At 37.4% G+C, this 27,866-nt stretch overlaps 1 protein-coding gene across 1 annotated transcript; it reads right to left on the bottom strand.

Annotated features, from left to right (window-relative positions):
* Positions 1-476: 476 nt before the first annotated feature.
* Positions 477-27,866, bottom strand: LOC146457138 (structural maintenance of chromosomes protein 3-like). Its single transcript, XM_085092301.1, has 36 exons — positions 27,721-27,866; positions 26,682-26,757; positions 26,572-26,610; positions 26,323-26,393; positions 25,645-25,716; positions 25,053-25,211; positions 24,391-24,508; positions 22,123-22,237; positions 20,594-20,654; positions 20,404-20,484; positions 19,141-19,305; positions 18,107-18,228; positions 17,658-17,757; positions 17,001-17,045; positions 16,807-16,875; positions 16,276-16,379; positions 15,101-15,200; positions 13,985-14,121; positions 13,676-13,817; positions 12,639-12,789; positions 11,690-11,839; positions 10,213-10,282; positions 9,849-9,930; positions 9,272-9,391; positions 8,346-8,417; positions 8,136-8,210; positions 7,920-8,028; positions 6,971-7,041; positions 6,612-6,701; positions 6,144-6,230; positions 5,151-5,294; positions 4,518-4,586; positions 2,904-2,993; positions 2,401-2,478; positions 1,199-1,376; positions 477-896 (listed from the first exon to the last, which is right to left on the bottom strand). Exons 1-36 carry the CDS (start codon positions 27,733-27,735, stop codon positions 718-720), a joined length of 3,606 nt encoding a protein of 1,201 aa, XP_084948427.1. The 5' UTR covers positions 27,736-27,866; the 3' UTR covers positions 477-717.

Raw genomic sequence — 27,866 nt, 5'->3', positions numbered from 1 at the left:
TGGTCTGTTGTAGAATATATCGCGAAAAAGGAGCACAGTGCAACCACGAGGCACTTATAAAATGGGCTCCGCAAATATACTAAATGACTACCGCAAAAAGTACCTCTGATATAACATGGGTAACATGTGATGCACCTTGACCAATCACAAGAGGGCGAGAAAACCTCTGAGAGACCATCGTGAATGATGCTCAAAGCCAATAAGAACTATAAAAGGTGATGGTCGTTATTCCTTGAGCGCGCGTTGGATGTGAGATGATTGATTGCCAAAGAGGCGCCGAGTTGGCTAAAATCAAACCATATCCAACAAGCGCGAGTAGATTCATTCCAAGAAATGTTGCTAGATCTTGCTGATTTCGCTTCGCAAGAACGACCACAAAACAATTTTATGGTCGCTTTTTCTCGGGCATGGTATAATGGCTCATATCCCATGACCGCTGAGCCAATCAAAACTATGGAATTTACATTACCCAATGATCATGTTTTTAATAATCACTTTTATTAACAAAGGTGGATATTACAATTGCGCCGTAACGTATAATGTTCGCGCCACTTGGTCTCAAACTGATAAGGCTAGAATCTTCTGAAAAATGGCCACGAAGTTCGATAATCTTGGTGATAAATGTTTGTTTTTGTTGTACATAATGTTATGTCAGCAATTGCCAAACACAACAACAACGAACACTTTTGAAGTCAAGTAAGCAACACTAAACCGTCTTCACTTTTCCTGAGCGTCGTCTTCGATAAAATCTTTGGCTTGTTCAGCAGTAATGGCGTCTATGTGACTGACTTTGTTTCGGAACTTGACGCCGTAAAACTTGTCAGCGGATTCCAGCAGCTCGGGTCTGAACGTTGTGGTAATGAACTGGGCTTTCTCGGCCAATTTACGGAGCATTTCTAAAACAAAATATACTCACAATTATCCAACCAGACAATCGAACTGAATCAAATTCACTCGTGTGATTCTGCATCTTAGCTCGATTAAAAATTAGCCTTCAGAACAGGCGTTATTATTATTTTTTTTTTTTGCGTTTTTCAGGCGAGCGGAGGCAAGCGCTAACACCATAACCTCTATTTACACGCGACAGCTTTCCTGAACTTCTGGTTCCAAAGCTTGATAGTTCTCATCAAGTGATTTTAATCCTTTCGTAGTTAACTCCATCACGAAAAAATGAAAATGAAACTAAAACTCTATTTACCTGCGACAGCTTTTCTGAATTGAGGGTCCAAAGCTTGGTCGATCTCGTCAAACAAATAGAAAGGTGCGGGGTCGCACTTCTGAATGGCGAATATGAGAGCCAGGGCCACCAAAGACTTCTGTCCGCCTGATAACTGGTTCATCTCACGCGTCTCTGCAGACTTCCCGGTAAACGACACCTTAGGAACATACAGACAAACACACCATGATGGATTTTCAAATGCTGTTACCTAGACCGTAAACGTTTGGTTTGTATTTGTAGAGTTGGTTAAGTAGTAAGGGATCAGGGACCGAAGGATTCACAAAACCCTATTAAGTTAAGATATACCCTAAGTATTGTTACTGAACAATAGTCGGTTGTCATCCCAACAATAGCGTATTGTTAAGAAACAATTAACAATTATTCCACGAGCGCGCGTTGAATAGCTAGCCAACGAAGCGCGTAGCGCCGAGTTGGCTATAATCATCTCATATCCAACAAGCGCGAGTAGAATAATTGTTTTATTAAAAACAATCAAGTAATATTGGTAGGCCTGGCTGATTTCCTTTTCAAGAGCAACCAGAAAACAATTTATGCTTGCTACTTCTCGGGTACGGTATAATGGCTCATATACCATGGCCACTAAGCCAATCAAAACCTTGGAATTGTATTATACAATGATCCAGTTTTTAATAATACTTAAGATACATGTTAACTAGGACGGCTTTGTGAATCTGGCCCCAGACTTTTATCATGAAAGATTTAAGGTCGATACTTCAAGTCCTAGAGGCTTCAGTTCTGTGATTGTTGTTTCTTTAGCCAGCTAACTTTGCTCCAAACTCTCTCCATCTATTAACGGGTATCAAACAAACATGACAAAATGCCGGGGATAACCCTGCGATGGACTAAGCATCCCATACAGGGTGCGTAGTATTTATCCTACTCGCCTCATGCTACAGAAACCGGGTAAGTATCGACAATTATAGACTGCTGGACTCGTAAACACAGCTTTCGCTTAACGTTAAAAGAAACTACAAACCCGATGTAACCCGATGAAAATAGTGCTTTCGAACCTTGGACAAAAAGGTCCTAAATATTTTCTTTAATTGCTGTTAATACGTAGATGGTATACAAGCGCAAATTCTTCAAGTTCCTTGAGCACGGGAAGGTATAAACTGTAAGAGCAATTAAGATACGATCTTTAATTGGTATTAATACTGTACCTTGATGCTTATCCCTGTGAACTGATCCACAAGAGGCACGCTCGATTGCTGCGAAGATGCTTCGCTGTCTTCCTCTTCCTAAAGACGAGAAAAAAGATTAGAAAACAAGATGCACTAAGCCAACACTCCTTAAACTCTCTAGAAAGCAAACGTTAACTAGCCGGAAGTTGATAAACGTGTACAACTGATGCATATGTTTAATCCTACTGAGCAAAACTGCCTAAATTGATACCATACGTAATCCACATCTCAGTAACTTTAGTATCTGTCGATGGAATGCTGAAATGTTTACGAAGCCCCGTTAGCCGTGGAGGATGCTATTGATCAGTACTTCGTTGTGACATATTTCATTTCTCAATCATCCACAAGTGGCTATTCCATAAATTTGTTAAATTTCCCGACTTGAACTCTTTTCAGTATTTGCTTTGGAATTGAAATTCCCCGACTACACTCCAAGCTCAGAATTAGCCCACTGCGATAAAAGAAATATCTGTATTTGTTACCGGTTGTTCCACTGGATCTGTCTTCATTACCAACGTGGCTTTTCCGTGCGAAACAAGCTGCTTGAACACTTCACTAAAGTTATGAGACATCTGTTGGGAGACACACACACAAAACAATTAACTAAACAAGTGACTGACACACAGTATGACCCGGCCGGCCCAAGTGAAAGTAGACCTTATGATCACAAATCATGTAATTCCGAGAAGAAGGGATCTTCTCAAAACTGATACCCTGTTACTCTAATGAAAATTATTAAACAACTATCCAAATGACTTTAAGTGTTCATGGCTCAGCAATTTGTCTACAAGGCCTGTTTGCGCTTGGTGCAGTCCAAATCACCAGATGTTGAACGATGTTTAACTTAAGGAACAAGTGACTTATGACACATTAATATACGATCTGAGTTCTCTATCAAAATACTCGCGCGCCCATTGGTTAAAATCGATCACGTGATTTTCATTTAGGTCACGACACCACATTCAGAAAGTGCAGTGTTGGCAATAACTCATGAAAATCGTGCGTTATTGCAAATGGCTTCGAGGTTTGCACAGGTTGGAAATCCCTCAAATCATCAGTGACTCGATTCCAACGAACACCAAGAGACAAACAGCCTGAAGTGTTTTCATTTTTAAAGGTAAAAGTGAACCAAAACAACTGAAATTTTTGTCTGTGCTTTTCTATAAAACTTATTTGTCGTTTGCAATAACACAGCAGAGAGAGCACAGCAATAGAAATGAAATAACGTACCAAAACATGTTCGCAACTACTACAAGCTCGCCCAAATTTGTCGACTTTGGGAATGCAAAATTTGAAAACTGTAATTTTGCGTTCACGTCAGAACGTCACAAAGAAAAGTGATTTTCAATTGTTTTGATCATGAACAGTCAACAGTCTTCTCGCCGACTGTAGTTTCCAATTTTTATAGCTGTTGAACATAACTAAGCTTGTGTACAGGGTATTTGTGAATTGTAATTTGCTTATTATTGAAATACACCTGTACTTATTTACGGATTTTTTATTTATTAAAATTGTCGTGTCATAATAATTGTTATCGTTTTATGTTTTCCCTTTAACCGCGTGCAGTGAACTCAGATCGTATATTAAAAGGGTTAGAGACTGTTAATTCGTGTTTTGTTTTCAAATACACGCACTTGCTGACTGTACAATGAACTCGAAATTTTCAATGCTGCACTCGGCCTTCTTTATTGAAAATTTCTCGTTCATTGTACGGTCAGCGCGTGCGTGTATTTGTAAACAAAACAATCACAACAGTCTCTAACCCATAAATAACAAATTTCTTGATACTCTGTTATCGCGTTTCATTGAACTTGGAAACCGTTGAGTAAAAAAAGTTGTTAGAGTTTCATTTTTGCAGACTGCTAACTCGCAGGATCTTATTTTTTGGATAATTTGAATAAACTTAGTTACATAACTGTTTATATTTTGCCAGGGCATTAGAAACGTAAATCCAAGTGAAAAGTGAATTATGCAAAATTCAAAACTGAAGTAATTATGCCAAAATCTTTGTTCATTAAGAAGGGTGTTGATCTTCAACGAGCGGCAGTTTTCAGAAGATAAAGTTTTAAAGGAAGTTAGACTGGCACAACAAATACCTGTTTAAATGTAAACAGAATAGCTTCATGTTTCCGTTGCTCAAGAACATCCATCAAGTCCACAATCGACTGATAAAACAAACAAACAAACAAACAAACAAGACATAAGTTTGGCAAAAACATCCTGTATGTATCCATGGCTCCCAACGAATAGTAATAGCTTAACATTCTAAAGTCAGCGTAGCTAGTCCACCCAATTTTATCCAACCTGAAATACTCGACTGAGCCTTAACTGCGGACCATGACATAACACAACGTAACGTAACATAACATAACATAGCACAACAACACTAACATAACGTAACGTAACATAAGCGCCCTCCTGGTGCACCTTCGGCTTCCTTGTGATGTTAGACCTGTCAGGAGCACTTTGAAGTTATTCCAGGCCCTACAGCTCTCTAGGTCATAGGATACTCAACATTCTCCACCAGAGATTAAAATTTATGGTAACTTCATTATGAGCTCTTCTCGTATTTCTTGCGGGGAGGGGCGGAGAGGGGGGGGAGGGGTTATTATTGAGGAACAAAAACATGCTACTTCCATACAGTTTTGCGCTGTTCTTTATTCCTAGCACTGCAGCCGGTGTTCAAAATAAACAGTGTTAACATCATGCGCTTTGACTAAATGGCTCACCTGGTATCCTTTGTCTAGTTCGTCTTTCCGTTTCATTAATTTTTCTTTCTGTTCTGAGAAGTTAACAAACTGGTCCAGCGCCTTCTTATTTACATGGCTGTACTTCTTCAGTTCTTCATTACACTGGTGTAACTTCTTCCACAGCTGAGTAGGAGGATAAAACATTACGCGTCAACAAACCATGACCTTAAAAAGCTCTTTCCAGAAGTTACACGTATACCACATTTCCAGATCTATAAAAATCACAGGTTTTTTCGTAGCAGGTTTAATAGGCTATTTCCGAGTTGCTCTGAGCCTCATAGTGAAAACGGACCGTTGTGCATAGTTTTTATTGTGGAAATTAGTTTTTATTTACGGTATACCGGCAAACGAAAGGAATTTTCATATGAAAAGCTTTGCACTTAGCCTCGCTTTCGCAATAAGGTTCAAAGCAACTCGGAAATGGCCTCTTATTTGGTTAAAGGGTTGTAATGATTAACACCTCAAACCCCAACAATGACCGGAATCGAACTTCTCGTTACAATATCACTGCTTGATAAAGCATTCAGGTTATGAGAAAAAAGAAAATGATCATCAAAGATGAAATGTCTTGATGTTTAAACAAATTCTCTCACTCTTTTTATATATTATATATTTATTGACATAGAGCACATATAATACAACAGTACTTGCAGACTTACAATAGCACAATACCTACAATATAACGCCACTGCTCAATAACTAATAGAAAACTTATGGCTTACAGGTTTACTATGCAACAATACCTTCAATACAACACTTCTGACTTAGATTCTAATTGAAAAATGGAGATCTTATTGTTATGTCTATAAAAATTCAATTACAATCTCTATGCTTACTGTAATTTTAATATTAATATGATGTACGGTAATAAAGTCAAAACAAATTCTCGCAATAAGTACAATGAGAGAAGCATGGAGATCAGTGACGGGAATTTGCATATTGATATGATGACAGAAAGTCATGTCTACATACCGTCTTGACTGGAGTTTTTTGATGCTTGTCAAATGCATCAGCAGGGAGTGAGCCCAACTCACGGATGTTCTTTGTACAATCCTCTTTCTGTTTAGATTAAACACAATTCGCCACAATCAATTAAACTGTACAGTCACTGGGAAACGTTAGCATCAAACCACAATTTTCTTTCCAGCTGCAACTGAAACTATTGATTAATCTCTCACGACAATTGCTGAATTTCAAAGAGCAGAGTAAACCTGTTGAAAACAGCGACGTAAAATAAAATAATGAAAATGTTTTATTAATCAGATTGACGAGGGCTATTAGAAAAGGGCCAACATTCCAATAATTAGTTTAAATAACAGAAGCCTAATTACAGACGCAGAGGGGAAAATGTTTCTTTTTCTTTTTTCGCATGCTTTAAAACTATTAATGCAAACATACATTTAATAAGGATGCCGTTGCCAAACAACAACTTAGTCTTACTTTCTTCATAAGAAGACTTCTTTTATGCGCCATTTTCTCCATATGTTTGGCATCATCATTGATGGCATCCATTCTTTGTTTTTCCTCACTCTGACAAGATAAAATCATATTATCATAGCCTTCATGTTTTTCTGCTTCACCAGAATTTCATTCTTCGAGTGTCAGAACGTCCAAAGATTTCCAAAGATGACCTGGCTAGTTCTGGAGATTTTTGAACATGAAGAAAAGACTTCCAAAATCATTCATTACTATAGTAACAAAACCTAGATCAAAATTTAAGGCCTCAATTTGTTCAAAGAACTGCTCACAAAGCTTGCATGATTTTCAGGCTTTGGACACTCAGTTGAAAACTACCATACCTTCCACGTATCCAGTGCTGTCTGTTGCTCTGTTTTCCTCTTGGTCAAAGCATTTATCTCTTCTCCAAGTTCTATAAATGACAAAATTCACAACAATAACAATAACCAAGGTTAAATTCTAAAAAAAGAAAGCCAGAGCTTTTAGTTACAATTTCATGCACATCACTTGCAAACAAAACTTAGTAAAGTTTCAGCAGATCAGAAGTGAAATTGCTGAAATGAATGAAGCAGGGTAAACTACTCTCAATTCCAGGAAATGGAGGTACAACTTAGGTAGATGGACCTTATCACGGTTTTGGAAGCCATCTTGATGGGTAGGCAAACACGTCTTGAAATAACAGTGTTTGTATGGAAAACCAATGTCAAATAATTTTAATAAAACTTCGCGTCTGAACAATTTACAAATTGGAAACTTTTGGCTTTAGGTAAAGGATTTAAAGAAGAAAAAAATTGGAGGGATGTAGCTGTGCCAGAAAGCGTCCAGTCGTGTTTTGAACTTCCCACACATTTCCCCCTTTTTTTTCCGGCAAACAAATTTTAATAGCAGTTCACGGCTGGTTCGCTGGAAAAGATTTACAGACAAATGTATGGAAATGTTGAAATGCAACTAGATGCTTTCTAGCACAGCTACAATACCCAGTTAACTTCTGTAAAATCCTTTTCCTAGTGCCTAAAGTTTCCAATTCATGAATTTTTCAGAAGCAATGTTTTATGAAAATTATTTGACATCGGATTTCCATACAAACACTGTTATTTCAAGATGTGTTTGCCTACCCATAAGATGGCTTCCAAATCCATGATAAGGTCTATTCTACAGTGCTAGTAGCACAACAAATGCCATATTTCAACAACAACCAAAACTTTACTAAGGACACTCCTGTCCTGAAACCTTCATGTAATTACATGGTGACCACTGAATGGTTTGATAATTCATGACAATTTTACATACCTTTTTGTTTAGCTGTACTTTGAGATATGGCATCAATTACTGAGTTCAAGTCTCCCCTCAGTGTCTCCAGGTGAAGATTGCGGTCCTCAAGGGATATCTCTTCTAAAGCCTACAGGTAATAAAATGATAACTCAAAATACAACCACTTCAGCAACGAAACGATTATCCTTTACCCCAGGTGGTTTCATCCAGGTAGCATACTTTTAGTCAACTCACCTGTTTCAACTCATCCCGTTTTCTCTTCAGGTTGTTGTTCAGTACATTTTCCAAGGTGTTCTTCTTGGCTTCAAGCTGAATTAAAATCAACAGTATGTAAATTTCATTTGTGTACTTCTGGCAGAGAAAATTATCGGAAGTAACTTCCTCCTATAAATTATTACATCCTGTGCAGTGCTAAACTTTTAACATCCCTTTAGGTTAATTTACCTTTGTTCTGTTTGACAGAGAAGCTTTTAACCTTTCTTGAAGCATCAAGATTTCACTGTTTAAATCATCAACCTGAAAAAAATTAATCAAGTAATATAACATAGATCCTAGGAAAAAATGGCTGACATTTTAAATGATATTTTCGCAGAAAATTAAAGTTAATGTTTGGCAAAGCAATTAAGGCCCGCGTTGTCCCAGCGGTACATCCTGCGGGGTGTTTACCATATTTAGCACAAATCGGTCAAGCATATATTATTGATTGATCATTCGTCCCCTTCTCATATTGCTGCAAGTTTTTAATATTCTTTTTGTTTACATTGAAATTACATTGTAGCCCTAACCTTGTTCTTGAGTTCAAAAATGTAAAGAATCTTAACAAAGGCTAGTAGGGCTAATTTGAATGCAGACAAAAAATGTAAAATGTCAGCCATTTTTGCATGAGGGTGGCTTACCTGAAAATGCTCTAAAAGTTTTTAACATGATAAACTTACAGAAGAAAACAGTCGTAGTGCATTTGAATTTTAATGACTTCTAAAATAAGTGGTTCAAGCACTAGTTTCTGTTATCTCATAATGTCATGTTATACAATTCAAGAACACATTTCTTTAGCAGTATCTCTCTGTGATAGAAAATCAATGTGCCAAATAACGGTTGAAGAAAAATCCATAATGTTTTGGGCGTAGCCCTTCTTCAGTGGATCAACATCAAGTTAGTTTGTTGAAAAAAAGTTCGTGGAAACGCCAAGATTTTGTGAGAGTGTGCACCCGAAGAACTCAAAGGATTTGAAAGTTGGAATTGAGCCTGCATGGCTGACTGGTACCAAGTTGGAAAATTATCTGAATTTCTTGTCACTTTCAAAAGCGAAAGCAAAAGATGTTTCAGTATGTGACATAAAATTTGTGAAATGATGTTTAACCAAATATTACCTCTTGTTGATCTTGAGTGTTAAGCTGAGAGACCAAAGCAGTCCCTAACTCATCCTCCAGAGCTTTCATGGTGCTGCGCATGGTTTTCAGATCTACCTCAAGATGCGACAGTCCTTGCTCCTAGAACGCACCAGAAAATGTCTTGTGAGTACACCAAAAACAAAACTTGTTGCCTCATATGTCACCTACACTTCAGACAAAATTTTAATATTGTGCAGTTCCTGAAAAAATGCATGCCCACCTGATGGAAGGTCGTCAGAAATTCCTAGGGGGGGGGGGGGGGGGTCTTAGAAGCCAAAATTTTAGAAGTAAAGATGAAGAAAAACTGGAATTTCTTGGGGGAATGGGGGTGCAAAACAAAAAATCTTCCATGGGGGAGTATGGATATTTTCTGGAACTGCACATTTTATCTCTCTCAACTGTAATTTAGGAGTTAATAAAGAATAATGTTAAGAACTTTTATAAATATTTTTTCATTAATATCATTAAACAGTTAATTAGCATTGCCAGCCTACGACCCCCCCCCCCCCCCAAAAAAAAAAAAAAAACACCAAATAAAAAGATCATAAAAGCTTACTTTGGTCTCCAAGGTACGCTCAGCTGTTTTCTTTTCTTGTGTTTTGGCTTTCACATCAATTTTCTGTTTTTCATATGTTTCCCTACAAAACATTACACAGACTTTTTAATTAAAGCTTCATACAAAAAGTACAATCTACCTACCTCAGGGTCATACTCCTAAGGTAAGATGCAATTCCAAAGATTCATTTCCTCTTAGATGATTTTCATGGCCTCTGATGTTAGAGAAGTACTTTGCCTTGTTACTATCAGTGATTTGTACAATTAAAATCCCTAAATGTTTTAACACAAACAAGTATGGACAAGCTCCAATGGTGACATTCTGGGGGAAAAACCCTAGGATATCCAAATCATGCCCAACTCACCTCAGCTGAACTTGTTGTGTTTCTACCTTCTGTAATTCTCCCAATACAACAGTTACATCAGAATCAAGTTCTGTTCATCGGTTAAAGGTATAATATTCATAAACACATCTTTGATTAATCATTCAAATATCAATAATAAGAATTAAATTAATTGCAGTGGCAATCCACAGGTATGGTGAGTCTTATTCTAACCAGATCACTGGGCCCTAATACACTGCAACCCAACCTCGGTTTAGGCATGTGTCAACTTTGGGTAATTAGGGTTTAGGAATCATGTGAGATGGCATATATTGTGGATTGATGATAATGGGACTTGGTCAGTCTTTAACAACTTGTCGCTAAACATAGTTGTTATAAATACACACAACACAATCTTTGGCAGTAAATGGGACTAAAGACATTGGGTGCTCCCTAGCATAAAGGGAGGGTGGCAGCAACACACCCTGCAAATGGAGGCAATAAGGGTGGCAGTGACACCCTAGTGATAATGAGTAACGCAACAAGAGTGGCAGCGACACACCCTAGCAATAACAAGTAAGGCAACAAGGGTGGCAGTAACACACCCTAGCAATGATAAGTAACATAACAAGGGTGGCAGCGACACACCCTGCAAAGTATGGATGAGCCAGCGAGTGAGGTGCGTCCCCACCCGGGTGTAAGTGAAAGCTAAGGTGGGGCAAGAGCCCCACCCAGCCTGCAACATGCAAGGGAAGTGGCAGGTGTGCATCCAAGCCAGTAGTCCAGCTTTATTGAAATAGGGGGGAAAGGGAGTGGTGGGACAAAAGACAGTACTAAGGCGAAGTAAACTTGATAAAACTTATTGTGCAACGTGTGCTCGCAAGGCAAACAACGAGGCACGCAATTCGGACCTAATGGATATAAGCATACCTTGGTATCGATTACCTTTACTAACAATGTCCAGTTGTAATGAAGTACTGTTCAAAGACACAAAGGTCAGTTTATGTTCTGCTATGCAGAACAAGGCAGCTATATAATAAGTAATGTCACGCAAGGTCCCTGTTTGAACGAGATGAGTGTAATAGATGTTTTAGTGGTGATGAAGTCGCTGATATGCACTAAGGACCAAGGTTGTGTTAAGCTCCCATTAGTTAACTATATTTTACAGGTAAAATAACCAAAAATGGAGTTATTATAATAATAATAATAATAATAATAATAATAATAATAATAATAATGATAATAATAATAATAATAATAATAATTAAAATTATAAACATGTTCAACGTGAAGCTTTAAAATATTTATAAAAAGAAAAAAATATATATTCAATCTACGTTGAAAAACAAAGAAAATATTTGCTTCTGATATATATATCATACACTAAAATGTGAAAATTCCAAAACCCCTATTAATCCTAAATGTGAAGAATGGCAAATAATAATAATAATAATAAATATAATGTTTTTGTCTGTAATGAATCTTTGTCAGTAACGTATTACACAGCCTAAAAGGATACTTTCTAGTTCACTCTTTAGCTGATCTCTTCTTGTTTCTTCTCCTTCTGTTTTTTCCTGCAGTTTCCAGATGCTATCCTGTAGCTCCAAGCGCGACTTCCTGTTTCCATAATAACCACCAGTCAGCGCACCTCGGCGACTAACCTGATCCCCTGCAATATATAACCGTAAAATTCAAACAGAATCACTTGGAATCCATTTCTACAAGAGGCATAAACTCACACTGTACTGTTGATATTTCAGTATAATGCACAAGATCCCAAACTCAATCAAATATGATTGTAGTAATTTCTTTTATAAAAAAAGAGTGACACTGAGAATGATGTATTTAATCAGTAAATGACACAGGCATACTCAGAAAAAAAATAATCTGAGTGCTCCTATCAGGAGTCGAACCTAAGACCTTCCGATTACCAGTTCGGATGCTCTATCACTGAGCTACAGGAGACTCGTGGGAGCTAAGGCCATCAAACTAGGTTCATGGGACAAACATCCTGTGTACTGCTAGGATTGGGATGTCAATGTGTGGCATATGCGCAATGGAAATAATGTGATGGAATATGTTAAGCCTGGTGAATAAATGAGAATAATCATCTCATCTCATTTATTCACCAGGCTTATTCACCATTCATTTATTCACCAGGCGTAACATATTCCATCACATTATTTCCATTGCGCATATGCCACACATTGACATCCCAATCCTAGCAGTACACAGGACGTTTGTCCCATGAATGTAGTTTAACGGCCTTAGCTCCCATGAGTCTCCTGTAGCTCAATCACATAGCATCCGAACTAGTAATCGGAAGGTCTTAGGTTCGACTCCTGTTGGGAGAACTTAGATTAGTTTTTCCAAGTAAACCTGTGTCACTGACTGAATTATATATCATTCTCAAAGAAAGAATGTTCACTATGTTCCACCTAACTAATATTTAATGTTCAGAAACATACCCTCTAGTGTGATGCAGTCAAGATTCTCGCTTTTGGAAAACTGTGACGCGACTTCAAGGTTGCGGCATATAAGAGTTTTTCCAAAAACCAGCTGCATGGCTGGTCTGAATACTTCATCAAATCTCAATTTATTAATCATTGGAAGAGCATCCTGGAAAATTAATAAAAATAAATAACAGTTACAATAAGGCACAATGGGTTGGCATACTTACTTCATGAACAGTCTAGAAGTCAAAAGAAATTTAGTGAATACATTTATATACTCGATTGCAAAAACGTTGACACCTAAAAAGCATAAACCGTGAACAATGAGACCCAACGGATTTGTGGGTAGTGTTTAAACAATAACCTCATTTCCATAATTAATAATTTACCATTCTCATTCTTTGCAATAAAAAATACAGCGCTGACTTAATTCTTCTGAATAATTGTCTACCAAATATTGCTTCTATATCACTCAAATTGGCCCTTGTTGGCCAACCTGGACACTTTAACAGAAAGCTTGGACAGTTTCACCATGTGCAACTAATTTTGGTCATTAACCGTCACACGAGAATAGTTTATTATTCAAATAAATTTAGGACACTTACACCCATAAAGCCATTGGGTCTCATCGTTCACGGTTTATGCTTTTTAGGTGTCAACGTTTTTGCAATCGAGTGTATAAGGGTCATATACCCTGGTCTAAGGCAATAATACTGATATTAATCCTGCCATAAAATTTTACATCAGTTACACAGTTTGAACAAAGCAAACGAAGGATGCCAGATGTATCTGTTATGCTGTCAAGGCCTTGACCAGCAGGGTCTCCAGGTATCCCATAGACACACACTTTTTAAAACTTAAAATTTTAATGGAATTTAAGCTTGTCAGACTCTCAATTTTTGATCTCTTGCTTAAAGCCTGCCAACTGCCGGAGGACCAGTGACCAAAGACAAAGAATTATCTGAATTATTATGCAACCCATCCTTGGTGTTTATCATAGAAAAAACTTTCCATGGTCAATAAAATACTGTAATGTTAAAAGAATGACTAACTGGTGAGTTAGGGAACTGCTGCTCCTTGCTCAATAGTTTGTTGAGTGGCATAAATGTTACTTCTCCTGGTAGTTTATGTTTATTCATGATGGACAATATCTGTGCCGCAGTTTTATCAGAATCCACTACGATGTGAAAAAGTCTGCAAATTAAAAGGACAAACATAATAAATTCAAAATGATAGTAGGATTTTTTTGGCAGACATTACTGTGGAATTTAAATTTAAATTTATATTTTAACGATTAAAAAAGTGTTACATGTGGTTAACAACAAATTATTGTTATTTCATGTATTGTAATAGTTGCTTACTTGTTTCCTGCAGTGACTTCAACAGCAGTGAAGAACTGTTTATCACACTGAAAGTTCTCAATGAGAGGGCCATGAACTCCATCAATACCTTTCTCTTGAACAATCTTCTTCACTGAGTCAATACCATTACTAACATGCTGCAAAACGACAACAATACCAGTTACCACATGCATGTCAACTGTGGCTGGACTAAGCAACTCTCTGCATCTGCAACTCTAAGCTAACTGGAAGTACAGCTATAATTAAATTACTTTTTTTCCCCAGGATCAGGCTGTTATTAAGGGCCATAACTTGAAACACCTGTTACAACTGAGAATGCTTGATGAACCCTTGATATTATGGTTGAACTTGCCTGCTGTTGACATTATTCACCCACAAAGCAAAACGTTTGTTACGGGAGTGAAGATCAAGGCAATGTGTATCTCTAAACTTAATGACAGCCCTGCAAGATGGACTAACGATAGGCCCATTAGCAGGTCATGACAGGTCGCACTGTCTTGCTAACTAGGCCAGAGCAACTGGATAGATTGCCTGGTCATTAAGTTGTTTTGTTTGGAAGAGAAGGTTTATTGCTATGCAGTTATACATCTTTCGTAAATGTTATGAAGAATCATGCTAATAATGCTGATTCTACAGCACTGGAAATAATTTTTTTTTTTTTTAACTTCAAAACTTCATTTTGATCAGAGACATTGCAAAAAATGTCTAAACACCTGTTATCTTTGATTTTGATTACTTTGTTTTGTTATCCCCCAGCAGACACAATACTGTTATAGCATTTTGGGGCAATCTGAAACTGCATGGCCACTTGAAACTTTAAATGCAGTAAATTCCAATAGACGAAGGTTGAGAGTGGTTTGCGGCAAAAATAAAGATGGACATACAATGCAATTTATTACATGTATTATTTTAGCCAGAATACAACCTAACATTAGGTATATGACGGGCACTGACAAACAAAGAGGAAATTCAAACAAAATGTCAGGTAGACAGCTGGAATGGACTACTATCCATATTTTTGTACTGAAACTGGACTGAGCATAACTGTAGCTCAAGTGAGACTGGCTAATATATATTCCCTCCATTTAATGCACAGTGAGAACATAATAGACTTACTTTACTAACTGTGCTCCTTAAATTCCTCTCAGTCTTACTCAATTCTTCCCTCGTATTCTGCAGGCTTTGCTCTATCGTTGCTTCTTCTCTCCACAGTTCTCTATTGTGAAGAAAATAATTATAGGACTAAAGTATATAACTTACATATAGTAAGCAAGAGGTAATTCTAAATAAAACGTACAGCAATGTTGAACGACAAACTGCATTTAAGAAAGTGATGTCACCAGTTTTCTAGCTAAGCAGAAATTAAATAATGACATGAGGTAATCTGCCGAAATATGCACTACTTTACAATGTACATACGTTTATTAAATAAACTGGTATAGATTGACATGTATTTGCAAACATTTACATCTATCTGCATTAATACTGTGTAAGATGATCAGAAAAACCCTAGGGACTCAGCTCAGACACTAACATTTCTGCCAAGCTACAACTCTATAATACCCCATCTATGCAGCATATTATTGCACCATTATTGCACTGTGGGCTGCAGTAAAAGTTGATCAGTTGTGATCAGTAATATTTGCTAATGAGATAAGAGTTCTAGACATTGACCACTTTTCATAGTTGTCTACGTTGGAATTCTTATCTTGGCTGTCATGGTTATTTGCCATCAAGATCCTTTTCCTTTGTCATACCTCAGTTGCAGACTATTAAAATTATGATAAATGTGAAACGACAAACAAAATAAAAACTGGATCACCCCCAAAACACAGCAAGTGTACCTGTTAACTTCCCAGTTGATTTTATTGTCGAATGTAAACAATAACTTATTAACTTAGGGTGCGTTTCTTTGGGAAAATCCAAATCCGGATTTTTGATTCAAGATCACTGGGATCATGTCGTATCAAAGGAACTGACAAATCCACTCTGAGTAAGGATTCGTCCGTTCCTTTGATGCACCATGATCCGAGCAGTGTTCCAGATAACTTTCAAAATCAGAGAGTCAATGAAGAATTTTGAAGGGTCAATAGCTCTGGTTCTCTCTAAGTCTTCTTAAGTTTGCCATTCATTTTGTCAGGTCAGGAAGCCAGGCTTCTCGGGTTTTTGACCTGAGACCCTCTCTTATCTGGAACACTGTCCGAGTGATCTTGGCTCAAAAATCCGGATTTGGATTTTCCCCAAAGAAACAAACCCTTAATCAAAATAAAATTATTATGAGTCAGACATACTTTCTACTGTTTGTTGCATTATCTCTCTTCTTTTTGAACTCAGCGTGTTTCTTGTTAGCTTTTTCAATATCTTGCCTCCTCTTGTCTACATTGTCTGTTCGTTCCTGAACAAAACACAAAAGGAATATAATTTTTATTTACAGACTGAGGAAACATTTAAAATGTGTTGCTGGAAGAACACAGTAAACAGTCAATAAGAGTATTAGGCAAGCCTTGCAGGATTTCTGATAGAGAAACATGTTATGGTTTATAGTGTAACTGCAGATTTTTGATGTTTCGATGTACCTGTGTTGGGTCTCTACGGGGTGATTTCAAGTTAATCTTATCTTTTCCTTACAGATTTTAAGATTAGTGCTTTGTGAATGTGTAGTTGCATGGTTTTTCACCTCAAAGCATAATATTTGTAAACACCCATAAGGTTCTTCGATTCTGGATAAAGTTCTTTACCCAACCTTTCAGAGGGGCAAAACTAAACATTACACTGTACATATAAAATAATTATTATCACTGAATCAAATAAAGAATAAAAACCTGTATTTCAGCAGTCAGTTCTTGCACTTCTCTTCTCAGTTTTTCAACCTCCACTCGAATGGCAGCAATCTGTAAGAGCAAAGTATTACAATCCGTTATGACAGTTTTCCTGGCTAGCAAATGAAAAAGAAACATACATACTGTACATGTATTAATTTTAAGTTTATTAATTGAACAGAAAACTCTCTACAAACCTGTGATTCTTTGTTTGCTATTGACACTGAGAGAGAGCTTTTCTCCTGCAAAATGAAATAATTATTGTAATATGTGTTATATTGTCATATTGTGAGAACAACCTAAAAATTAATCATATGTTTGGAAATTGCAAGTGACAAGGAAATACACCAAAACACTAGGTGATAACCTTATGATGGACTAGTATCCTACACAAGGAGAGGGGTTAAACCCCTTGCGGCATCAGGTTAAGCTTCAGGTGAGTGGGATATATATACTATTATTTACAGGTTCCTTCAAGATAAATGCATTAATGGATCACTTTCAGACATATCCAGATTCTTCCTATTAGCCAAACCATTTAGTCATTTTCATGAGTACTGTAACATTACTTCCTAAATGTCATGTCTTCCTTTGATATACATTCTAATATAAAAATTCTACTGATTACAAAGTAAATTATAATTACAAATGTAAAAATTCCTTTTAATTTATACCAATTTGTTTTAATTTATGGAAATTAATTATATTTAAATTTATGCAATTTAAAACCAATCAGTATATAATTTAAATTATGCAACTTAGATAATATTTTCAATAATTTCCTTCTCATTTCTTTTGACCAGTTAGAACACGAAGAATCCAACAGTATTAAACACATTTATAAAGATGTTCACCTCTGTTATCCATTTGTCTCTGGCCTCTGCTGTTGTAAACTGATTTTTACGGCCTTGTTTGGCATATAACTCTGTACGTCTCCTTTCACATACTTTCATCCTGGAAATTTACAATGATTTTTCTCAGATGATTGTACAAGAAACACCAAAGCCACTAATAAGTGCTAGTAATCCATTTCCCAAGAAAATGTAAGGGCAGGTACAGTTGTACTTAGTAATTAACCCTTTATTCTCTAATATCAAAGAACAAATTCTCCTATCTTTTCCCCATACTTTTCTTATAAAAGTACTAGCCAGGGGAGAAGTTATTAAAATAACAAGAAAATTCACCTTGGTTGATCATATCCTTAATTCTCATGACTTCAGGGGTTGAATAAGCATTGATAGCACAAGGAGAAATTTGATGCTGATCATTGTTAAGGCTTAAAGGGTTCTATGGTGGGCCTAACCTTGAAGTGCACTCATTTTCTTCAGTCTTAAGCCGATTATAGTTAGGTAGCAGGTCAGCCAGTTCTTCTTCTTTGGATTGGATTGTTTCCTGTAAGGTTCCCAGTTGTTCTCTGTGTTGAACCTACATACAGGTAGGAAAAGCAGTCTTCAAAGCTTGCACAGGGAATGTGCAGTTCCAGAAAAAAACCATACTCCCCCCATGGAAGGTTTTTTGTTTTGACCCCAAATTCCCCTCAGGAAATTCCAGTTTAGCTTCACACTTTGCTTCTAAAAGTTTGGCTTTTACAGTGCGACGTGTCTTACCGTAGCCCCCCAACAAACGTTTTTTACAAGTTACCCAATCAGGAGTTCTTCCTCCTTGTTTATAAAATACAAAACAACATGTTTTGTATAATTTGTTGCTGCATCTCTTGCCTGTTGGACTTTGCAAGGAGGCGTGACTGTTAATCAAATTCACATATCCTGATTGGCTAACTTGTAAAAAAAAGTTTGTTGGGTGGCCACGGTAAGGCGCGTTGCACTGTAAGTCTCCCCTCCCTCTAGGAATTTCCAATGACCTTCCAAGTTGGGGTGGGTATGGATTTTTTCTGGAACTGCACAATGAATACGTTTGATTATCATCCTTCTGTACAGACACCCTGTCCAAGCAAATTTTAGAATTAGTCAGACATCTTAGAAAAATATTCAGAATAGTTATGTCCAATGACTGACTCGGTGTTATTAATTATTTTTTCTATCACTGAAATACCAGCCTTATGGCACTACCCTTCAAACATGATGTAAGGTACAGAATATCGCTTTTTCTTGATAACTATATACACTCCAGGTTGGAAGTAATTAAAGGCAGATGGTTTCATATTCCAAGAGCTTTAATTTGATCAATTGCAGGTTTTACCACACCATTAAATACTGGCAAAAGGTCGACTCTAGTAATGAGAGGGAACAAACCCAATTTGACCTGCCTTCAGTTTCCAAGTTGATACTAGCCAGGATAGTACAAGTACGCGTGAGAATAACATTTTTGATGGTTTACCTTCAGAGTGCTATCCTCTCTAACAGTCCTCTCAAGGTCCTTGATATCAAGTTCCAGCTTTGTTCTTTCTTTGATGTGATCCTGACACTCTTCATCCAGCTGTCGGCTCTCTGATTTTGCAGCAGCTATGCGATCCATTACTTCCCGCAGGCTTTGCGACAACGTCTGCGTGGAATAAGAAATGTTTCACCTTCATCAAACTACAGTCAACTCTTGCCTTGCGGACACCTTGCTATTACAGACATCCTGATAATACGGATGGCAGCTAAATCCCCAGCAAAAATAAATTGTGCAGTTCCAGAAAAAATCCATACCCACCCCATGGGAGGTTATTGGAAATTCCTAGGGGGAGGGGGATCTTAGGAGTCAAAATTTTAAAAGCAAAGTATGAAGGAAAACTAGAATTTCCTGAGGGGAGGGAGGATGCAAAACAAAAAACCTTCCGTGGGGGGACTATGGATATTTTCTGGAAGCACACATTACAGACGTTTCACTGAAATAAATTCTTGCTATTATGGACTTTCACTATTAACACTACTCGCAGTCCTGAAGGTGTCCACAACAAAGGGAGTTGACTGTAAACAATTGGTGGTTTTCACCTCACACATCGTCACGCAATTATAAAAATGAAATCCTCAACCGTTCAATAGATAAAGTCAAGAAATTGTTATGTTGTAGAAGAGTGATACATAAACAACGTGTGAAAGCCACGGGGCTGTGCGATATTTAATAATCGAGTTATTCGAAAAAATGTACCACGGAAAATTACAGAGTTTAGTATGGGACGCCATGTTGGTGCTCCGTCTGATGGGCACCAACATGGCGGCCGGAAACCAGCAGAAACATCTGGAGTCTACCTTGGCTATTTTAAAGCCTTTCTTCTCTCTGCTGAACTTTCACACATTGACATAGACGCTTCTATTACATGTTAGCTGATCAGACCTAAAAAAACACGAGGCAAATCGATGTTTTCATGTACGCGACATGTTTAGAGCAGCAATCGCTTCTGTCACGCACTACGCAAAAATCTAAAATTCAAACTGCTCTATTTTCAAAACAAAGAATGCTATCCTGCTGAAAACAAGTAAGCCGATTGAAATTTATATTTTCTTTTATGTGATGAAGATAAAAACCCGAAATTGTGTTTAGTTATGAATTTCAGTTTTTTATGACGTCATGTGAAAACCAAGAATTTGCAGTTCAAACAGTTGTGTACAGCAAAATAAAATATCATCATGTTATTAAACTACATCTACAACAAACCTGAACTTGATTACTGGCTTCTTTAATTTCTCTTTGTAATGTGGCAGCTTTGTCTGTTTCTTGCTGTCTAGAATTTTCCAGCTAAAACAAAAATGCACTGTGTCATTAGCTGCTATAATTCAGATTTACATGTGCACGTATGTGTAAATGTACACCTGAATCCAGATGTATGTATGGCAGGATTGATTACCTGTTCAAGCTTTTCTCTTGTGTCTCGCAACTCTTTGTCATGAATAGTATATTCAAGGCACCTACAATGTCAAACATCAAATTATTCACAGCTTACACTAAAATCTGATAGTTTTTAGTTATCAGGGGCACCCAATGGGAGTTTTCTCTCAGATCCTTTGAAACACTATTTTAGGCTATCTGGAGTGCCTTTAAAGCTCTGTAGATTCATTTAAAGCTGCGCTATAATATTTTTATCTGTTCGGTCATTCTAGGGGAACTTGAGTCTTTTCGAAATTACTGGGGCATTTTTGTCCATTTCTCAAAAAACTTAGGTCTTATTTCCTTTTCGAAAATCTTAGCTGACCTTTTTACGGTACCCGAAACGACATTTTTATCAATCCAAAAACACCAGGCCTTAAATTTCCCATATCACAAAAGTTTGAGGTGAAAATTATTTTTAGAAAATTGTAGGGGATTAAGGGCCTTCCAAACAGATAGTTTACCGAAACGATCCGTTGGGTGCCCCTGAGTTATTCATACAGTATGTACATCGAAACCAAAACAATCATATAGGAGATGGACTTGCAAGAATGATAAGGGAAAAACAGCTTGACATGTACAACACACTTGAGGCAGTCAAGGCTACATGTAAAATAAAACTTCTTTCCACTCTCTTTAAAAATTTCTGTATATTGCACATGTTTTACCCAGTGTTCCAGATAAGAGGGGAATCTCAAGTCATAAATCCAAGAATATTGGCTTCAAGACCCAACAGATTAAAATGGTTAAAATTGTTCAGTGACCCTTTGTCTTTGAAAATTAATTGGAACACCGTTTACCATATTTTATCATTTATAACCAGAAAACAAGAGGGTACTCATAAAAATAGAGCCCTGGGAGTGGGGGGTGGTGTTCAAGACATTTTTGGGTAGAGGTGTGCTGCTGGGACTCTGAAACCCCTATCCTAAACCAGGCCAAGTTTAGCTGCATTTTGCCACCCTATACCAGACTAAAGACCGAAAATACCTATCCCAGACTCACTATTTTCCAGAAACTCGGTCACTATCACAGTCCACCCAAAACAAAATGTTCTTAGTGTACAACAACAACTAAAACACAATTTTTAAGAGTCAATTCCCAGGAAACGTAGTCTGGACTAAATTTGTTAAGGAATTGATCACTTTCCTGAAAAATGATACCCTATTCTAGACCAAAACTCTCTGATTTCTATACCCTATCCCACACTAAACTGCTTGAAAACCATACCCTGCACAGCGACATATACCCATATAGCTTACATTGTATATATGGGAGTATCCCCCCCCCCCCCTCTGGGGGAGGACACTCATAAATTTACATTTACTGAGACCTTGAAAACCACTGGCTTAACAACTCTTGAACATTATCATAAGTACGTAAATTATGATCATCTGGGTGAGTGTAGTCCTAAGAAGGACTGTTTGTGGTGACTTTGACTGATGTTTCGACAACCTGAGCGGAAGTCCTCTTCAGAGTCAAGTGAATTGTGGAACATCAGTGTTGTCTTACCTCCGTTCCTTGTCCCACTTCTGATATGCTTTTAGCTCTTCTTTTTCTTCATCAAGTGTTTCTAGCCGTTCATCAATATCCTTCAGTAACTCATCTATCTTCTCCTTCTTTCCCTCTGCAAACCAGATATAACCAAAACTTGGTGAAGATTTTATATTTGCCTTCCCTGATTATCAAAGTGCTAGGAATCCAAACCTCTTAAGCATACATGGAATAGTAAAGGGACTGTTGCAGCCCTACGCTGGCATAACAAACAATAACGATGTACTGTACTACTCAGGGCTTTTAGCAATTTAAACTATAATATTAGTTACTATTACTGTGCAGTTACAGAAAATATCCATACTCCCCCCATGGAAGGTTTTTTGTTCTGCACCCTTGTCCCCCGAGGAAATTCCAGTTTACAGTGCAGGCCAGAATTAAGCGAACTACGCAGACGCGTTTTATACGCAGCAAAAACGCGTATGCGCGTATTTGCAGACGCGTCTAAATGTGCGCGTTTTTGCCATTGTTATGCATCTCCGTAAGTTCTTTTTGTGTGGTATTGTCAAACAAAACAAAAGAATTCAATCGGTTAACGACAACCACAAAATTAGCATTTTATGAAATCAGCCAGCGACAGCTATCATATTTCGAATCTTATCCGCTTCGTAAATACTGGCGACTTTAAAAACAACTCCTAGCCGATATTGAATATTCACTGTATGATATAGAAAATATAAATCTAAGCTGATTAGTCGAATACTACTTGTTCGCAATCAAAGCGCTCTGTGCACGAACTCGTGAATGATAGGTGAGTGTTTCGAGTTATGCCTTCAGTTATTTTGAAAATTACACGCACATTGTGACTCGAAAGAGAGAGCGTTTCGATGTTTCTTCGAAGGAGTGAAAATGGCACAAGTTGGCTATAATTGGAAAAGCACTGTGGCTCCCGTGTTGATTGAATGAAAGAACATCCACTTTTCCTTCCAAGAGCCTCCGGACATTGTGTTGTTGTCGAATGAAACTTGATACATGTGTAGGAATTTAGTTGCCTAGCACGTGACTGAAATCTTCCCGATGTTATCAGTGTGGCAATTTCTTTCTATGTCGAAACGGCGACTTCTGTCAGTGTTTTACAATATTAGAAGAAGTTTTCAATCTTGTAAAAGTTGCTATTATGGCTTTATCCAAGTGAACGTAAATATAGGAATGCATCAAGCGTTGCGGTACTCAGTAGACTCTCAGTGTTTTACGTTTAGTTTTGTTCCGGGGAATCGATCTTTTATTATCGCTCTCACTAAGCCCGAATGAAATTTTGCAAAATTGAAGTTTCCTATTTTACCCTAAGCCTTTAACCAACGGAATTGCCTTGGATCTTTATAGTCAACTGAACGATTACATTTTGCGGCCGAAGATAGTAAGTGCTTGAGGTAGAATGAGGGAAAGTTCACGGTAAGTTAGCAAATCTGAACCGAAGCGCGCGAGAGGAGCGAAGTCTGTTGAAAATCATTTGGTGGATTGCCTGATTTTATTCCGGGTCGTAAGTTATTTGTTTTCTCTTTAAGATTTACCTACAAATACTGTATTATTCTCGAACTACCCGAATCATCATTGCGACAAGGAATAAATAAGAATAGCGTTTAGAAATATAAACCAACAAGTTAAATCCTTACACAGTCTACGTACGCAGAGCTCGTTTCGCAAAGTACAGATCTTTTAATTTAGAAACTCTGCATTCCCAGCGTTTTATTCCTCTTTTAGCTTGTCACACACAGAAGTCTGACTGTTGTAGTCTTATATCTTCAATTCTACAGATTTTATTCATCATTTCGTTTCGTTTCGTAAGCCTCGCGACAAGTTTTTTTTTTAAGTTCTTCCATGCGCTTAACAACATGAAGTTGTTCTTGCGCTGAGCCGGTTCTACAAGAAAGTCGACAAGTGTAGTCATACTTTGTCAAACCTTTCTGAAAGGCTTTTCCCAGGCCATTCAAAAGAACAATGAAAGATCAACAATATGAAAACAATGGGCTAGCTCATACATACTAATGCGTCTGACTAGACGCGCATCTGCAGATTTTTAGACGCGTATACGCGTCCGCAGCAGACGCGTTTTACGCGTATGTTTTGGTTCGCTTCATTCTGGCCTGCACTGTAGCTTCCTACTTTGCTTCTACAATTTTGAATTTTCAGATCCCCTCCCCCTAGGAATTTCCAATGACCTTCCACGGGGTGGATATGGATATTTTCTGGAACTGCACATTAGTTTAAGAGAATACTGTGATGTACCAGTGTCCTTTAGAATTGTCTTGCTTTCCTCCTTTCTCTCATCATACACCCTTGTGCCTGCCACCTCCCGTAACAACTTCAGTCTTTCGTGATTTTTAGCTACAGCCAGCTGATTAATCTGCAAAATATTTAATGACGGGACAAATAAATCAATTAAGCAATGAGTCTGGAAAAAGTCCTACAATCGTGGACAAAACTAGTTGAAAAAATGTGAATTTTGTGCATACATTTCAATTTTCCTCAAGGAAAACACTATCTGGAGAGTCAACCCTTCACTCCCCCCTCCACCTCACTCAATGTTGCTTTGAAGGCCAGACAATGACCCACCATTTTTCTCAGCAGGTTGAGATGAGTTGTTGATCTACCACTGTAGTGGTTGAATTTGTAGATTGACTAAATGTTTCTTAACAGTTTTGTCCACAATATTGCAGTTTATAAAATTATACAGGATTGTATACTTTTGTGCAGGTGACCAGTGAAATCTTCAGTTAGGAAACTGTGTTTGAAAAGGGGCTTCCTGGTGGGCTTTCATTGTCACAGTGGGCAAAATATGGCTTAACATTTATTTCATCACCATCAAAATTTCAATTTCCTAGTCAGAGCAAGATTTTGTTTTAGGATTAAGTGAGAATTTTCATACTATTAATTGGGATGTAACTTACCCTCCCCTGCTTAACAATGTAGTATGGATTACTGCGAGAAAATCCAGCACTCTCCAACAGGTTCATCACATCACTTTTTGTCACATTCTTTTTATCCAGAAAATATTGGTCTTTCTTAGAGCCTATAACACGGCGCAGGGATACTTCATCTTTTTCAATCTACAAAGAATGACAAAAAATATTAGTTAAAATGTCACAAACATATACCTGCATCTGCATCAAATCTTGCAACAAGCATTGGTCAGCTTACACTTACCCTTAAAAATTCAAGGTCTTCTCAAGCAAATGGATTTTGAGGCTGTTGCTTTAGAAAATTTCAAGAAATCCCAAACAGAGACCTTAATAGTCCAGGCTGTAAAATGTTATGCCCTGAAGTAGTGACATCCAGTTAGGCACCAGCTCTAATTCACTTTTCTCTTAGGACATTTCAAGACTTCATGACGGCTTACAAAAATTATTTTTATTACCACACTCACTATACTTGAAATCCTTCTCCTCAATACTTTACAAAAATAAAAAGATATTTGAATCTAGCTTGTTTTATGCAATTAAGAGTGGAAAAGTTAAATGATCTAAAGTACATTGTACTTACCGGAATCCTGTTATCACTGTTATCAAATATCAGTTCCACATAGGCTGATAGTACACGTGGCCCAGTGCCCTCCTACAGTAAAAACATGTTCTCCAGTCAGAAAAAGATGAAACAGAAGGCTTTAGTTGCAAGACAAGTGGTCCTTACAGCGAATGCCTTCAATTTAACACTCATTGCCAACACAAAAGTTCTCACTACTGTTCTCCCCAGATTTGTTATATGGTAGTAGTTGGTTGAAGGTTTTAACATTAACTAGGTAATTAATATTACCCTGATTATTACCTCTACTCTTGTGACCTATATGGTTTATTGTTACAAAAAGATATCCAGTGCTGATCGCTGATGGTGTTCTACTCTAGTTTCCACAGTAACAAAAGATCAGAGAATTTCTACCAATTCTACCAAATATATCACGGGCTGCCGCAAGACCCATAAACCACAAAAACTCTAGCCTCACATTACGCGGTAATGCAGGGGGTTCACTAAAGACTGGGCATCAGGAAATTGACCATCTGTGAACACAACTTTGCCTGGTTGCATTTAACATCTTAACCAACTTTTTCCATAAAATAACATACCCAAGTCAACTCTCTTGCTTAGGTGCACAAATCTTATGAAACCCCTGGTAATATAACTAAATCTACCTAAGTGGTACCTTAAACAAGCAACACAACTTACATGAAGTAGTGCTTGTCTCTCCTCTTGCCGCAGATTGCTGAACTCATCAGCGCTGAGGACAAACTGGATGGCTGAAAGCAAAATACCAGGATTCAGCACAAGTTCCTTTTAATTTCAATACTTTTCTGTTGTCTTGCCCCTTTTGTAAGAAGAGTTTTGTTGGACATGCTCAGAAATTAAAGAACTAACTGTTTAAATACATGTAAATAAAACAAAAACAGTGAAGTCATGTGTAAAAGATCAACTTACCAAAAAAGAAATTACTTTTTCCAGATCCATTCCTGCCAACTAAATGTAAACGTTCACTCAGTTACGAAGCACTGTTAATGCAACTGAGAAGAAAGAGAGAATCGACCTACCAATAATGTTATGCTTTGGACTGAATGGTTCAATAATGGTCTGGTCTCGATAACTCCTGAAGCCTTGAATGATAACCTGGAGGAAAGGTGACATTCAGTTAATATTATTTTAACAAGTAGAGACCACCTTCCCTGTTTTTGCTAAAATATAGGTACAAAAATAGAAGATAGCAGAACAAAACAGCTGGGGGCTCGAAAATTTTGTCCAAGAATTTTCATCGAGTATTTATTATTATCTATTTCATTTACAGAAATATGTATTTTCGCTATTCAAAGGCACACTAAAAATCAGTGACACTACCCCTTTAAGAATAAAATATTATGAATGCTGTCTTATGAACTCAAACCCAAACAAAAATCATTTTTGTTATCCTTCTCAAGTGCTTTTCAATGTGATCACAACAGTCACTTTCAGATGATGTTAGGTTACTATCCCTAGTGGTTCCTCCTTTTCCTTTTTCTATTTTTTTTTTATTTACATACTCTGACTTAATGACCCTTAATTATAAAAACAAAGGAAAATACAAACAGAGAAAGGGGGAAAATGACCTCATCATGCACTGTGCACGTGTGGGGCAACTGCACTGTGGTGATGTGACTTTTTACTATTGAGGTTGTGACAGTGAAAGTGACAGTGACAATCCTAATTGGAAAACTTTGCCATGTAACAAGTACCAACTACCCAATCTATTTTTCTTAGATCTACCTGTCAATATTTTTTTTTACGAGAGCTTCCACATCGCTTATTTTGACGTGATTTATTTTCTTTATAGTGAAGCCATTCTCTCGTTAACATAAATTCGGGAAAATTTAACCTACGGAGGGCTGTAAAGATGCAAACAACTTGAAATCAATATGGAAGTGCAATACATTATTCACTTAAGCTTAAATCTGCTAAGAGTACCACAAGCTTCAACCAAACAGATGAGAATCATTTTCCCTCGAGACCGGGAAGACGGCAAGTTATAATTACGTTTTTGAAAAGGTTGCAACCAACGGATAGCTGTAATAAAACGCATGTACATAAAAAATACCTTACCTGTTTTATATACATAGCTCTTCTCTTGTTCTAAGGTTTCGAGATGCAAAATTTTACGAAAAATTACAAACACATCTAGATGAAAACTATGGCCGACAAGGACACATTTTGGCGCGAATGTATGCAGCTATCTTCTGATTGGTCAA

This window comes from Pavona decussata, unplaced genomic scaffold (genome assembly GCF_977016875.1).
Source record: "Pavona decussata unplaced genomic scaffold, jaPavDecu1.1 SCAFFOLD_245, whole genome shotgun sequence".
Lineage (NCBI taxonomy): Eukaryota > Metazoa > Cnidaria > Anthozoa > Scleractinia > Agariciidae > Pavona > Pavona decussata.
The sequence above is the reverse complement of the archived record's forward strand: the minus strand, read 5'-3'. Positions and strand labels throughout refer to the sequence as shown.

Bases quoted from the DNA above. Each gene is read 5' to 3' on its own strand.
- LOC146457138 (XM_085092301.1), bottom strand. The intron at 20,655-22,122 runs GTAAGACAACAC...TTGACATTGTAG, and splicing joins AAGTGGGACAAGGAACGGAG to GTGCCTTGAATATACTATTC. The intron at 6,702-6,970 runs GTATGGTAGTTT...TTATCTTGTCAG, and splicing joins CAGCACTGGATACGTGGAAG to AGTGAGGAAAAACAAAGAAT.